Source organism: Vicia villosa, linkage group LG6, assembly GCF_029867415.1.
Source record: "Vicia villosa cultivar HV-30 ecotype Madison, WI linkage group LG6, Vvil1.0, whole genome shotgun sequence".
In the NCBI taxonomy this organism is placed as follows: domain Eukaryota; kingdom Viridiplantae; phylum Streptophyta; class Magnoliopsida; order Fabales; family Fabaceae; genus Vicia; species Vicia villosa.
Genome location: NC_081185.1, coordinates 56,321,247 through 56,337,077, shown reverse-complemented (window position 1 = coordinate 56,337,077; position 15,831 = coordinate 56,321,247). Strand labels below are relative to the sequence as shown.

Here is a 15,831-nt window from a genome sequence, read left to right as displayed (position 1 = left end):
ATGTTGACCAAAAATCTTGATTTTTGACTGCAGTTGACTTTTTTTCGATGAACCGCGGTTTTGCGATCTTTCAATGAATCAAGGTCTTCTCCTCCATTAAATGACATGAATTGAATATAATGTTGATTTGAAGGCCTTTGAATCATGAGAGAATGATGAACCTCTTGTGGGCCTCAAAACCCTAATTTCTTCAGCTTTCTCTTGATCATTCTCCTGTTTTTTTGACACACAAGCAACAAACTTTTTTTTAAATATTTTTTGTTAGTAAATAAAAATATGCATGATGATAAATGATAATGATAATGATCATAACACTTAGAAAATGATGGGATCTCAGAGGTCAAAAATTGGGGTTGACACAAAATATGGAGACGGGTCAGGTAATGGGGACACTAGTACCCACCCCGAACCCGCCCCGTTTATTTCATTGTGTATATTATTATATATTTTTGATAATTTAGAATATTAAATATGTGGCCAAAGTTTTGATATTTTGGTTTGTATTTACTATTTAAAATATTTGAAATGTATGTATGAATTTTTTTGAAATGGTTTCATTTTATTATTTATAAAGTAATTTAATTTTGAAAAAAACAAATATTTCTATTAAAAAATTATATCACTAAATGGATGGTGGCAGGGCGGGGATACACAAACCCCTTTGTGTCGGATTTAGGTTTTAATTCTCTATTTCTGTTTGGATTTGGGGTGGAGAACAAGGATTATTTAGGACTTCGAGTTTGGGTTTGGGGGAGGTAATAACCGTCCCCGACCCGTCCCGTTGTCATCCCTAATCATGTTTGATTTGTATCATGCCTTAATTGTGATTTCTTACTAAATTTCTAAATAATTTTTCAGAATTAGAAATATTATATTGCAATTTATGCATGTTTTTCATATATCAAGGTAAAAGAGAGACTACTTTTGTTTAGTAGCACAACTTAACCAAAAATTTGATTTTATGTCTTCATTTTTATTTAAAAAAATGAAAACAAAATCATTTTTTAAAAATAATTTGTTACCGGATAACAAAATGTAAAGCACTGTAAAAAAGAAATAAAGTCCATCATATAATTTTAAAGTCACAGAACCTGTTGTGATCTCTTTAATCTCTTGCATAAATGCGTCCATTAACTCATAGGGTGGATCAAACCATCTTCTATCATAAATCAACTCTGCATATTTTAGGGTTAAAAAGCAATCAAGGTTAATGAAGAAAAAAACAATCATGGTTAATAAATGTGACTATGGTTCCCCAGTTGAGATCTGAGAAGAAAGCAACACAAAAAAAGACAAAAAAAAAACAAAAAAAATCAAAATGATACGCTTTGATACCAACATGTGAACTTGTTCGTTAATCCTTTCAGTATCATCAATGAGAGAATGAGATCTGTTCATTGGTGAGAACATTTGTCCTTACAAACTGCTTCCGATATGGGATATGCTTCAGAAAATCCATTAACAACTTCCAAACCCAAACCCGCCTTAAGTTCTTGACCACAAAGGGAGACCTGAAATCCAGCATATTATAAGATGAATCAGAAGTAAATAAATAATGGAGGTAGAGGAAGATAAGAAATTTTATATCAAGTTTCTCTCTTTGAACTAGTAAATGAATTTTTAAGCTTAGGTTTCTGATATTCAGGGAAACAAACAAGAGTTTGGTTATTTTATTCAGCAATGAAAACTAATTTTCACCTATTTGTTGAATTAGTGGACTAATAAGAGTATTGTAGCAATCACAAGCTGCAATTCATTGATATTCGTGTTTTCTGCATTATCCCAGATGATAGATACAGTTGTGCTTCATAGTTTATGCTAATTTTATTTGTTTCAACTCATTAAATTTTAACCATTTGGGAAGTATAGTTAATTGATCAGATTCATTTTCAGTTTCCCCTGCTGAACTAAATGTGATTAATTTCCCCAAAACGTTTGAATTAAAAATTGGTTTTTCTATCTATTATCATATCTACATTTGAAAATAAAAAACTGATTTTGAGAGAAACCGGTTTTTAAAGAAAATAAAAAATTGGTTTTGAGAGATACTGATTTTAAACCCTTTTTTTTTAAAAACTAGATTGCGACCCGTGCTTCGCACGGATATATTAGAAATAAAATTATAATTTTTAAATTATATAGTTGATATTTAATTTTTATTTATATATAAAATTATTTTTTTACCATTTAGATTATGCTTTAAAAAATTATAATTTTGAAATTAAAAATATTAAAGAATATCCAAAAAATATATATATAAATTAAATAAAATAATAAAAACATTATAATATATTGCATAGATGACTTAATACATATATGTTCAATTACAAAAAGAAAAAGATTAACACTATAATTTTTTTTTGGAGAATTTTACAAATTATAAGAAGTTACAGTATGAAAACAAATTATAAGAAATTATAGTATGAAAACAAACTATTTTAATAAACAATATAATAAAGTAATTTGAGTCTTTAGCCGATATCATAAATCAAATTATATTTCAAACTTTCATGATAAATAAGAAAATGAAATAAGAATTACAATACAAAATCAAAAAGTATATACCATATAAGAGCTAATATAAAATTAAAAAAAAAAAGTATATATGTATCATATAAGAGGTGTTAGGAGTAAGGTCAAAGGTGAAGAAGACCTATAACAAAATTGTAAATTACAACTATGTAAAATTTATGCACCAATTACATATTTATATATGTGATCATAATTATTAATAGGACAACAATAAATCATATTAAAAATTGTAACTCTTAATTTTAGTAATTAAAAACAGTTATTAAATTGTAACTCTTAATTTTAGTACTTAAAAATTATTATTAATTAATATTATTTGTATTGAGTGATAAAATAGTTAAGAAATAGAAAAAAAAAATAGTACATTGTGTAATAAAGCATAATAAATTTTATAATTGTTATAAATTGTTTTTAAATAATGATATTAAAATATAATAGAGAGATTATATATTTAATATATATAGTTTTTAACTTGATTAATTGAGGCTTAGGTTGGACGTAAATATTTTAAGTTATATAAGTAATTGAAGAAAATATTGATGTATGTTTATGAATTTAAAATATAGCTCATGTAGAAAAATATATTTGGAGATAATGTTTTTGTAAAATAATAAGTCATGGCTTTTATAATAATTGTATCATTACATTTTTAGGCACTACGTATCATGAATAACAGTACTAATGATTTTTTTTTAAACATATGTTTAAAAAAGAATATAGATCCGAGTTAAAATTTAAATAAAATAAAATTATACCATATATTTTAAAATAACTTTACTAACATCAACAAAGCATGATAGGCCAAATATATACTTTTCCTCATTTTTCTCATTGGAGACAAAAATAGAACCAATATCTCTTCGTACAAATTTTAAATAGTTTAAACATACCTGATTTTTTATTTATTTTATAATATTTTGACAATTAGTTGTCATAGTAAAAAATTCACATAGTTTTCTATAAGGAAAATCACTTGCTTTGAAATAGTGAATGATTGAAATGTATGAAGTTATTTGTAACATAAATGTACTATATTACACTTGGAACGATTAATAAGTTGAACGAATCTCAAACATCAAAGTATACAAAATTACCTACGACATAGGAGTTTTATGTTAAACTTGGAACAACATGTTCGAGATATGAGAAAACCAACAATTATGTATAACTAAGATCTCATTACGTATAGAAATTTTATTTTTTATGACTCTATAATTCATAAATCTAACAATAAAAAAAAATCAGAAACTTACAATTTGGGTGATAGGAGGATCTCATTTTGTGTTTACTCATGCTTGATTGGTAGTATAAGTTATTTATGTGTAAAGGAATATTTCAAAGAAAATTGGAATGGGCAAGTGAAAGAGTTTCCGTTACAAATTGTCAAATATTTAGTATAATAATTAAGAATGAAATCATAACGTTTTATGGAGAAATTTCAGTTATAAAGTGAAATGTTAAAGATGAATTTATGAGCATGCTTGGTGAAAACGTTTCTGTTACAATAATTAAAAAAATAATTTAAAATACTTATATTTTATTATATACAAATAGAATAAATAGAATTGTATTTTTTTATTCATATTACAAAATTATTACTATTTTTTATTTTTTCTCTAATATAAAATAATTATATAAATGATAGTATTTTATATGATCTATATAGTATCTGTGACATTAAATAATAAATACATTTTTACAGGAACATTTTTTCTAGATAATATTTTATGAGGATATTTTGTATCTTATTAAATATAAATAAGAACTTTTTTTATAGGAACACATGTTTTTATAGCTAAGATTTTTAAAGGAAATAAAATATGAAAAAGTGAGAATTAAAGTAAAGTTATTTTTAAGACCTAATAAGTAATAATGTAAAAATGTTACAGATTAAATTTTTGATAAGTCACAAATTAAATTATTAAGTCCTAATGCTTTAAAATCAAAAAATATTTTAACTATTTATTTCTAAATATTATATACAAATAGAATTTTGATATATATATATATATATATATATATATATATATATATATATATATATATATATATATAGGATTTTACACATAATTTAATAATTATAATCCGTAAAAAAATCATAAAAATATGACTTCTTGATCTGAAATTTAATACTTAACTTATTATTAAAATTTTAAAGTTTTACTTATTATTTAAATTAAATTCTGAAATGTATAAGAGAGAGATTTTCTAACGTATATTTTCAAAATGATAAATATATATTAAAATTTTATTTTTATTTTTATATTTTCTCTAATTTACTTTATTTATAAAAAAAATTATATTTTTATATTTATATAAGTAAGTTATTTTTTAATAAATGAAATTCATTTTTTATATTTTATTTTTATATATTATCTTCATTGTAGTGTATTGGTTACAACTTTTATTGATTATTATTTTTTATTTTTATTATGAAGATGACACATCACCATATCTACTTATTATTATTATTATTATTACTATTAATATTATTAATAATATTATTAATAATATTAATATTTATTATTAATATTATTTTTGTTTATGATTATTATTATAATTATTACTATTAATATTATCTATTATTATTTTAATTATTAATATTGTGTCAATTTAATAACTAATAGATTTAAGAGTGTGACAATAATTATATATTATTTATTATTTATATTATTATTAATTTTATTATTATTATATTTATTCTTAATGTAGGGTTAAATTAGTAAAATTATAATTAAGGTATAGGATCAAATTAGTAAAATTAGAATTAGAATTTGTGCTTAAAGTTGCTATGAGATTGACATGTGGCTAGGGTTGCCATCATGACAACCTTGCATGCATATATATATATATATATATATATATATATATATATATATATATATATATATATATATATATATATATATATATATATATATACTCCCTCCGTCCCAAAATATAAGAGAAAAAAATGCATTTTTCTTGTCCTAAAATATAAGAGAAAAAATCATCTTTCATTTCTTTCAAGATGAAATTAAATGCAAATTGCATTTAACTTACATTCTCTCTCATCATTTCCATAACTTACAACCAATTAGAATATTTTTATAATTTTCCAAAGCACTTTATTTCAAGAAAATTATAAGTCAAATAAATGTGTTTTTACTTTTCTTAATAAGAGTGATTTTGTTTTTTTCTCTTATAATTTGGGACAGATATATATATATATATATATATATATATATATATATATATATATATATATATATATATAAGATTAAGATAGTTTATATGAGAAACCGGTTTAAAACCGAACCGATCCACAAATAAACCGATTTTAAAAATAATTAACCAGTTTTAAAAAAATGGTTTTAAGGTCTAAACCAAACCATTCAATTTGGTTTTGTTACTGAAAATAAACACCCCCTCCGCTATTGTTAGGCACTGAACTGAAAAAATAAGTAGAACGAACGTTCTTTTTCTTAGCCGTTGCCGCCTCTATCCCCAAAAACATGAAACCCCCTTCCACTCTCTTCCTCAAAACCCAAATCCCTTCTTCCATTTCACTCTTCACACCTTCCAAAGGTACACTCTCCTCAAACCCTCCTCTTCCATTTTCCAAATCCCCGTTTTTCGATTCCAAATAGTTCTTCATTTTCGCATAACATTTTCAATTTCACACTGTATTTAGTTTAGTTTGATTATAATTAGGGTAAATACACAATAATGCAGGAACGTCCAATGCGAAATTGCTTCCGAATTTGTGCTTCTGTAAGAGTATTCAAACTAGTTCGTATGAAGTTGCTAAAGGAAGTTATGTTCCTACTCCCAATATGGATTTGACAAAAGAAAATGTTATAGTGGTATGTGTTGCTTTTACACAAATTTGTTTGAAATTGTTTCACTTGTAAAATACTCATTGAATCAACAATTTTGAAGATGGAAATGGATTAACAAATGGCCTGGCCACTCAATTTTATGCATTCAATATCTTTTTCATGTTTATCTATCTATGTAGCACTGACTCAACTGAAAAAAGGTGTGTCAATGTCGGTGTCTGAAATTGACACGGACACTTTAGGTTAGGTTTAATTTATCTATTCATTTTCTTTGAGAAACAGTGTTCAAACTGGAATTCACTGTATTGGTAAATTCATGATAGGATGGTGAAGTTATTAATAAAGGGGAAAGCATTTCTATGTTGTTTGGTTGATTAGTGAATTCACTGAATTGTTTTGTTGAGAGAAACAGAGCGAGGAAACTAGGCTAAATGCAGAGTTCGTAAAATGTGTCACCTTACAGGCTCTGCGCTTTGGAGAGTGCGTGCTATGCCGTTGATTGGTTGAGCCAATGATTTACTAGGTCAGTAGGCTAACAGGGGGATAGAGGATTAGAGTATGTGTCCTTACATCCACATGGAACCTCCCATGCTAGAACATGTTCCCTCACACTCAGTGTAATTTATTGAGGCTGGATTGTAAGATCTTCTGATCTTACGTGCTACGGATGTCTGAGAGTGCTACGATGAGAGAAAGATCATTTTTGTCGCCAGCATGGTCTTTTCGAGGTTTTTGAAGCAAAATCGTAAAAAAAAACATGTTTTTTTTGGTTGTGGTTTGTATTATAATTTTCATGCTTTTGTGTATGTGTGTGTGTATATATGTATGAATTACCATTTTTCCCTTCGGTAGGGTCTTAGTCTTATTTACCGTGCTAACGATCTGAGTTTTATGGTCTTTCACAAGCCGACCAATCCTCTTTTAGATCTCGTGCTTGACTATATTGCTCACGCTTCTATACATTTATGCAATCACTGGATTTAGAAAATATCTTGGGATTTGTGAGATTTTTTTTGCTTAGTTGACTATTAGGGTTTAGGGAGGATTTAAACACCTGACGTGCGGTGCATGGGACAGAAAAAGACACATTTGGAACAGACCTAGAGTTCTGGCCTTGGTGACTGATTCTGGGATCATTAGAGTAGACATAGGGTTCACATAGGTGAACAATCAAAAATATGATTAACATGAATGGGAGATTATAAATTAAGTCCTTATGAAGCTTATATAACATTAACATCTTGATACTTGTTCTTGCTCTTTCAAAGCTCTGGCATGTTATTTCAACAATGTTTAAACTTTAGATTTTGGAGGAACGAACCTTTCAGGAAATTTGGTGAATAATTAATTTATGGCATTACTTTGAACACTTAGGAATAAAATTATTTTAAGATGATTTGTCATGTTAGGACAAGACTAACCGATGCTTGATTGAGAGAACACTGGAACTAATAGAAGTTAGTTTGGTTAAAGGAAGTAGAGGAAGATTGAAGAAAACTTTAGGAGAACCAACTTAAAAAACCTTGCTCTTTATGATTAATTGGAAATTTGGTTTTTGATAGAAATAACTAGCATTGTTTGATCCTTGAAACTGATCTCACCTAACGAAAGGAGGTTTTGTTTTTGTTGTCTGCTTATTTTCTTGTGTTGTTTTATACCGAGGAGGAGTGTGGATAATCAAAAGGGAAATTGTTGTCTTGTCTCATATCATATGGACATTATACTGAAACAGGAAGAGATGGATGAAACAATACTTACTGAACAATGAAGAAACAGAGAAGAAGGATGCTTTTGGATATAATCTCATTGAAAAGATTGCTGTGGCAGATTTATTCTTAAAATGGTTTCCTGGGACAGACAGTGGATGTGATTATTTGATTTCTGCGTTTTCTCAAGGATGTTTCATTTTCACTTTTTTTGTTTGTACTTCTTTTTTAGCATAATTATATTTGTGATATTGATATTGTCAGATTGAAATGTCAATGTGTCATATTATTTAGATTTTGGCTTTAACCTTCACAGCCTCCATGTTTTGATTTTTTAAAAATTTATTATCCAATGTCATATTCTTTCTTACGAGTATTTCTATGGTGGCCTGGAGAAAATATTGACTAGTGCTCTCTTTTTAACATTCAAATTGTAGGAAAAGTCATCTAGAACAATTGAATCTGTCGGAGCATTTCAAAAGTTGCCTGTAGTAATGCCATCTATTGACATTCTGGGGTCAGCACTGAGAAAGGCTAGGAGGGTTTCTGCAACAAAAGGTTCTTGGCTTTTGTTCTTCAATCCCAAATAGACTTTTCTGTTTGTATCCTAAACCCCTGCGGTGGACTATAATTTTTAAGTTGGCACAATGTAGGAATTGTCAATATTGCAAAAAGAGAGAAAAACAAAGGTGCAAAACAACTTGACGCGTTGATGAAAGTATGTTGTTAAAACTTCTAAACTTGTCATGATTCAAGTAATGTCTGATTCAACTTCTATTGTCCACCTTAGGAACTTGCTGTTCCATTGAGGACATATGTGGAAAAATTTCCTAATAAAAAACACCTTCATCCTTATGAAAGGTCACTTATTGAGCTGACACTTGGTGATGGGTACTATGAAAAGGTATGTCAGAAAAATTACAGCGTAGAACTGAAGTTGTGTTTTTAACTTTGACTAGCATGTTCCCTTATTTTTTGAAAGACATATACTGTTTTGACTCTTCATCGTTCCTATTTTAAAAGGGACACATGAATAGTTAAATACATACAAGCTTGTTTTTTACATTTTTTTAATTGCAGATTTAAAATTGTTCTACAGGTGTTAGGGAATGTAGATCGTTTGAGGAAGAGGGTAGTATCTGTTGGAAAGGAACACGCTTCACTTTGTGCTAAGGTTTTATTTTGCAATTTGCATTTTGATTTTGACCTGTTTCTTTGCTGGGTGATTTTGGTGTTTCATTTTTGAAAATGTTATCTGCATGAATGTTTAGGAAGTTTTGTAGGGAAAAAAAGGAATCCTTTTGCTAGGTCTAGATGTCAATTGTGATTTATGTTTGTTAAAGATATGAATATCTTATCTTCAAATTTATATGATTTTATGATGTTTAAAATTTTCCTAGGAGATCTTTATTAGAATTTTGGTAGTCTCGTTTATTTCATCCTAATGTCAGGTAGCATTGCCCATGCGTCTTTTATTTTTTCTGGAAATAAATTATTTCGGATGTAGAGTTCTAATGTCTCTTCATATGATTATCTTTTTACTTTGGTGATTTTTTTTTTTTTTTTGCCATCCTTTGCTTTAACTTGTAACCTACCATGTGGCAGTCTTTGACAAAGCGTGAAGCAGAGGAAAGACTGAATGAGGTGAGGTGTATATCCTGTGAAGGAATATCTGCTTTTTAATTTCTCTGATTTCACAATATATCTTGGTGTTATGCAGGGTCTTAAAATAATTGAAGAGAATTTTGGTCAAAATCGAAATGTTGTTGACGATTTGTTAAACATAGCAAAGGTAATCTGCTTTCCAATATATGAAATCCTTGTCCGTCTGTATTATTTTGTTCATCCGTGCAGATTCTGTAATATACATACCACTATGCTGATAAATGTTTCAGACTCTAAGGGCAATGCCTGTAATTAATTTGGAAACACCAACTCTCTGCCTAGTTGGAGCCCCTAATGTAGGCAAATCTTCCTTGGTCCATGTACTCTCTACTGGCAAGCCTGAGGTATGCACAGCTGAATTTGAATATTTTTTGTTAAAATCCTTCTTACATACTCTGTTTTTATTTTATGCTTCTTAGATAACTTGAATAACAATATTGATCTTGCTAAGGTAACCGGTTCTTAGAAATTGTGTCTCATGCATGTCCAATTTGTTTATGGGTCTACCAAAGTATTTATCACATAAAAATGTCAATAAGGATGCTGTTTACTTTGGTTGAACTTGACATTGCCACGGGGCTTCAGAAATGCATAAGGGCCTTATTCATGACTGTTATTTTCTTTCTATTCTTGAGAGCGTGGACTTTTTTTTACTAGACTTTGCATGCAAGTAAACTGATATGGACTTTTCAAACAATAACTCATAGGTCATAACTGGCTTGGCGTACCAATATCAAAATCAAATCTGGAGTTCAGAGTGTTAGATGCAAATATATACTCCCTCCATCTCATAAGAAAGTGTCTCATTTGCACTTTTTTTTTTGGCTCAAAAATCGTCACTTTAGAATGCCAATGCAATATTTATTATTATTTTTTTCCACTACTATACCTTATGTATTGACTTCCACTCCACTAACTACAATTTATGAGATTATTTTGGTAAATGATACAAATTTTATCATTAAAATCAACATATTGTATCGTTTTCTTAAAAAGCACACACTTTCCAAATATGACATTTTTATGAGATGGAGGGAATAGCTAAAAACTAAAACAGTTTTGATAACATATCAATGTATTACTGATCTACTCAATTGGTGATAGAAAAGGTAAAAAAGGAGAGAAAATCACCGACAGAAAAATGCTTTATTGATAGGCCTCAGCCAGGGTGACCAAGATTGTACATTCTTGAGGATGATCATGACTGAGTGCTCCTCAACTCTCCGTTAATCTTGATTTGTATACCTTCCCCAACTAGTTTGATTTTCTCCTTTTTTTATAGAATTGCCTTTATAACTAACTGCATTGTATTCTGTTACCCCTTTTATTCCTCTTCACATATACTCTCTTAATAATGGGTCTTTTTAATCAATTACTCTTTAGAGTTTTAGGAGCAAAATCCCTATTGATGTAATTTCTTTGTTTTACCAAACCTCTCTTCTAAAGGAAATGTCAAACTTCAGATCTTTGCGTGTATCAATTGTTCATACCCGCGGTTGCGGATGTTGCGATTGCGATCATTGCGGGTGCTGCGATGCGTATTGCAGCATGAATATTTATTGGGAGATATTTGAAGTACACAATTGAAAGTTCTTAAAGTTAAGACTTTTCATTACATTTAGAAAAGGTTGAGATTTGTGGTTCTAAAATTTTCATTTTTGAAGAGAATAACTGAACAAACTTGGATGAAATTGTATGAAGCGGTTCTTGATGGGGTCGCAGACGTGATTTTAATTCACACCACTATTGCGGCCTGATGCCGTTGCGGAGGCAACCACATTAGCAATATTGCGGCCGCAATTGCAGTTTCGGACCCATAGATAAGACAGGGGGTTTGATCCTATAGCTCTAAGATGTGACTGATGTGTTTTTGTTGGGCATTCTTCCCTCATAAAGGTTATTTTATTAGTACCGTCACCCTCCATCTAATAGGTTCTCTGTCATAAGATGTACCCTTCATTGAAAAGGTTTATTTCACTCAAACTTATCTTATGGAGAAGACTTTTGGAAAGATAAAGGAAATTAGTCTTAGGTTATTTAATCTTCCAAACCAGTCTGAACCATACTAACCCGAAATTGAGCCCCGAGTGAATCGCGTTGGTGTCTCAATCATCTCTATATTCTTTTGAAGCTTAACCTAAATTAATTGAAGTCAGCCTTCCCAATGAATTTGAGTTTAAAAATGAAGTGATTTGGAAAACATCTGATGTACACAAACTGGTCAAAGGTCATTCCAAAATCTATACACCTATACAGATCCAAGAGTCCAACTCAACTCCTTCAAATAAGTTAATAATTTCCGAAATTCTCACTTTACAGGATGAAACTGATACCCAAACTTCTTAAGATGACCTGGACCTCCTAATTGCCATTAGAAAAGAATTTGGAAATGCAACAAGTTCCAAGTTCCAAATTTCATCATTTTTATTGTATGTTGATTGTTGTCTTCATCAGATTTTAACCTAAGCTAGATTAAATACAACGAATGTTTTGCTTTAGGCTTCAGCAGATCTACTTAGCTGCATAAAATTTGAAGATTCCACAGTCCATGTAATCTTTTCTCATGCTTTTCCCTTTCCTTTCTACCTGTTATTTCAGATTTGTAACTATCCCTTCACAACAAGAGGAATTCTTATGGGTCATATTATTTTTAACCATCAGAAGTTTCAGGTAAACAGTATAATCTTTGCCCCATTTGCTTTTTTGCATATTTTCTCTTTTAACTACTTATCACATAGTTGTAATGGCATGCCTGATATGATTGTAGGTAACAGATACCCCAGGCCTGCTGAAGAGACTTGACGGTAAGATTTCTTTTGCTTCAAATTTTTTAGTATTTGTTTGGCAAACCTTTATATATCCAAGGTTTTTATTCCACTCATGGTTTTAGGATTAATATTCCTTAGAGGGGCGTAGTATCAAGCAGGGCGGAGAATGGTGGTTATTGTCATTTTACCATAGTTCTTTAAGCTCCTAAAAATTAGAAGTGCTACTTATTTGTTGTCCCTTAGGCTATGTTTGGGAGTTGGGTTTTTGGAGAAAAAGTGAGGAAAGGCTTATATTTCATTTCTAAATCAAAGAAATTATAAAATATTTCTAACAAATTATAATTGATTTCTTGGTCTCTAGTCTAGTTTTAACATAATCATTCTTCATTTTGTAATTTTTTTATTTGTTTTGTAATCGTAGATGACAGAAATAATTTGGAAAAATTGACCCTTGCTGTCCTTCAGCATCTACCAACAGCAGTTTTGTATGTTCACGACCTTTCAGGGGAATGTGGGACCTCACCTTCAGATCAGGTGTGTTTCTATGACAATTGAATTCTTAAAATAAGCAAAAATTAATTATGAAGTTGATCTTTAAATGGCTATAAAAAAGGGTTGTCTTGTTTATTGTTTTCAAATTATACCGCATGACATGATTTCCTTTGAGCTATTAAACTATTTTTCATGGACTGCTGCAAAGTTGTGTTGGATGTCACAAAACTTTAAAATCTTCTAGGAGCCTCTTTAATATATCTTGGAAGACTAATTGAAGCATCCCAATGATCAATATAAGGAGATTGTATAATTTGACCAAAACTACTCCAACTCCAAAGAAATTTGGGTGTGGTAATGCTTGGATAAATAAGCTTTCTGACCAATCATTGATATCTCTCAAGATCTGGATAAGCCTCTCCTTGATAAGGATCATAGGACTATAACAGATCTACAATCTAGCATTCTTGTTTCTTTAAGGATGTCTAATGCATACATGCTATGTAAAAAGACAATTCCTTTCTTTGACTGAACAACTTCTATACCAAGAAAGTATTCTAAATTCCCAAGATCTTTGGTCTGAAGGTGATTGAAGAGGTATTATTTAAGAAATTTTTGTATGGTCATTGCTTATGATGACAATATCATCAACATAAACCACCAAATAAACGCATTTTTTTGGAGAAGCATGACGATAAAAAAGTGAATGGTATTCTTAACCCTGAACATCTGAGTTGAACTTTCCATACCAAGTTCTTGGAGACTATTGGAGTGCATAAAGGGAGCGTCTGAATTTGCAAATAAATAAACATTCCCCTTGAGCAACAAAATTAGGAGGTTGTTCCATGTAAATTGCTTCTTCTAGTTCTCTATTAAAGAATATCAATCTAGCATTTTTACTGAGAAATTTCAGAGAAATTTGGACACTCCTAGTTATGTCTGCAAGTTTTTAGCTTTTTGGACTTTTATGTAGAATTAGATAGGGACACCATAGTAATCAATTAAATGATAATAATTGTTCGTTTAAGTTGATTGACTCTTGTTATATTCATAATATTCATTATTGATTTTGATTTAAAATTCATGGTTTATATTAATTTTAATATATTTGTATTTGTATGAACTAATTTGGCCATGTCGTGTCTGATAATTTGTAAAGTATGTTGTATTCCCAACTTATCCATGTAATGCGTCATGTTTACGTCTTTTAGGTGTAGTTTGATTATAAACAAAGATTATAGTAATTGTAATTTTTTGAAAGTTGTCTTATGGTAAGACATTTCTTGATGATGGTTGCTTATGCAGTTTTCAATATACAAAGAAATCAGAGAAAGGTTTTCTGGACATTTATGGCTCGATGTTGTCTCCAAAGCAGATCTGTTGCAGACCTCTCCTGTGATATATGCAACAGAAGATCGTGATCTCACACAACATGAGCTGGAGAAGTACCGTAAATCAGGTCCTGATGGAGCAATTAATGTGTCTACGACAACACAGGAAGGAGTACACGAGGTGAGAAAAATCTATATTCATTTTCTGTAGAGTGTAATGCTTGGTATTATGTAAGAAGAATGATTATTTGAAGCTTAAGAGACGTCCAATAAAACAGAAGAATATAATACTTAACACCAATTGAAGTGATAGATTCATAATAACATGAATAGTATTTGAAAAAGCATAGCAATATTTGGAATAGTTTAACGGCGTCTCATTTAAGAGTTCAGTTTCCCATCTTTTGCTCCGTTCTCAAGTCCTTGAACTTACAAAGTCTCGTGTTTCTGTAGTATACCAATTCGTTGATTTTGCGTTTTACTTTCGGTTTTGGACTATGAAAGTGTGGCCAAGAAAGATACTCTTGTAGGACTAGCCTGAAAGTTTATCTAAATTGGGACTGTAAGAAGCACAGAGTGAATAGGACCAAAGTTGATTAACTAGTTTGGTTATTGTTTTGTTTTGTGTAGCTGAAGCACAGAGTGAATGAGCTTCTCAATATGCAGATGGACAAGATCAAAGATGATAGCAACAACCAAGAGAAGTGAAAGCTGCCTCTAATATTTATGAAGAAGTTTTCTAGTCAAATTGGGAGGTTGAAATCTTCATTTGTAAAATAAGTTAAACTAGCAAAAGTGGTTTCAGGTTCCAATACTGCAAGCAAGGAATTAGGGATTGTTGAGGGCATTGTAAAGGAAGTAAACTGAGGGTTACACTGAATCTTGCAAAAAAGTGAGTGAGATTTTATTTGCATATTGGACAATCTAATACTAGTATTGCAACTCAATTTACTATTTTAATAAATTAGTTATTTTAATTTTAGTTAATTACTATTTTTTTTATTTCTGTATTTCTATACAATGATTTATTATTTTAGTAAAATTAGTTACTATTTTCTTTATTTCTATGTAATGATTCTGAGAGTTTGGTACCAACTTATCTATATATAACCAATTAAGTGAATAAAATAAATATATTGAATTCATAACAAATATTTCTTTCTCTCTAAAATTCTCTCTGAAACTTTGATTCTTAATCATAGAGTAGCATTCATAATCTGTTGTTAGAATCCAAATTGATCCACTTATTTAAGAATTATTTAAGGATTGTTAATTGACTGCAAAGAATGCTGCACCCTAATATCCCTTGGATCTTAATAGATAGATATACATTATCATTCAGTTTTGAATTTTTATTTACTCTACTACACCCTATCATTTTCAGAAAAAAATCACCAGGAATGCATGTTACAACAATTCACAAGTTTTACAAATTGACAAATCATATCTATTGAATTGCTTCAAAAAAAAAAATTACCAATAACAACAATAAAATTTCAAAATTTAAAAATATTAT

At 29.4% G+C, this 15,831-nt stretch overlaps 1 protein-coding gene across 1 annotated transcript; it reads left to right on the top strand.

Moving 5' to 3' along the window:
- Positions 1-5,931: 5,931 nt before the first annotated feature.
- On the top strand, positions 5,932-15,302 carry LOC131609165 (nucleolar GTP-binding protein 1-like). The gene is made up of 14 exons (XM_058880822.1): positions 5,932-6,099; positions 6,247-6,377; positions 8,497-8,617; positions 8,713-8,777; positions 8,850-8,963; positions 9,159-9,233; positions 9,665-9,703; positions 9,780-9,851; positions 9,955-10,068; positions 12,323-12,394; positions 12,492-12,528; positions 12,914-13,026; positions 14,290-14,496; positions 14,946-15,302. The coding sequence occupies exons 1-14, from the start codon at positions 6,027-6,029 to the stop codon at positions 15,021-15,023; spliced, it is 1,311 nt and encodes a 436-aa protein (XP_058736805.1). The 5' UTR covers positions 5,932-6,026; the 3' UTR covers positions 15,024-15,302.
- Positions 15,303-15,831: the final 529 nt, after the last annotated feature.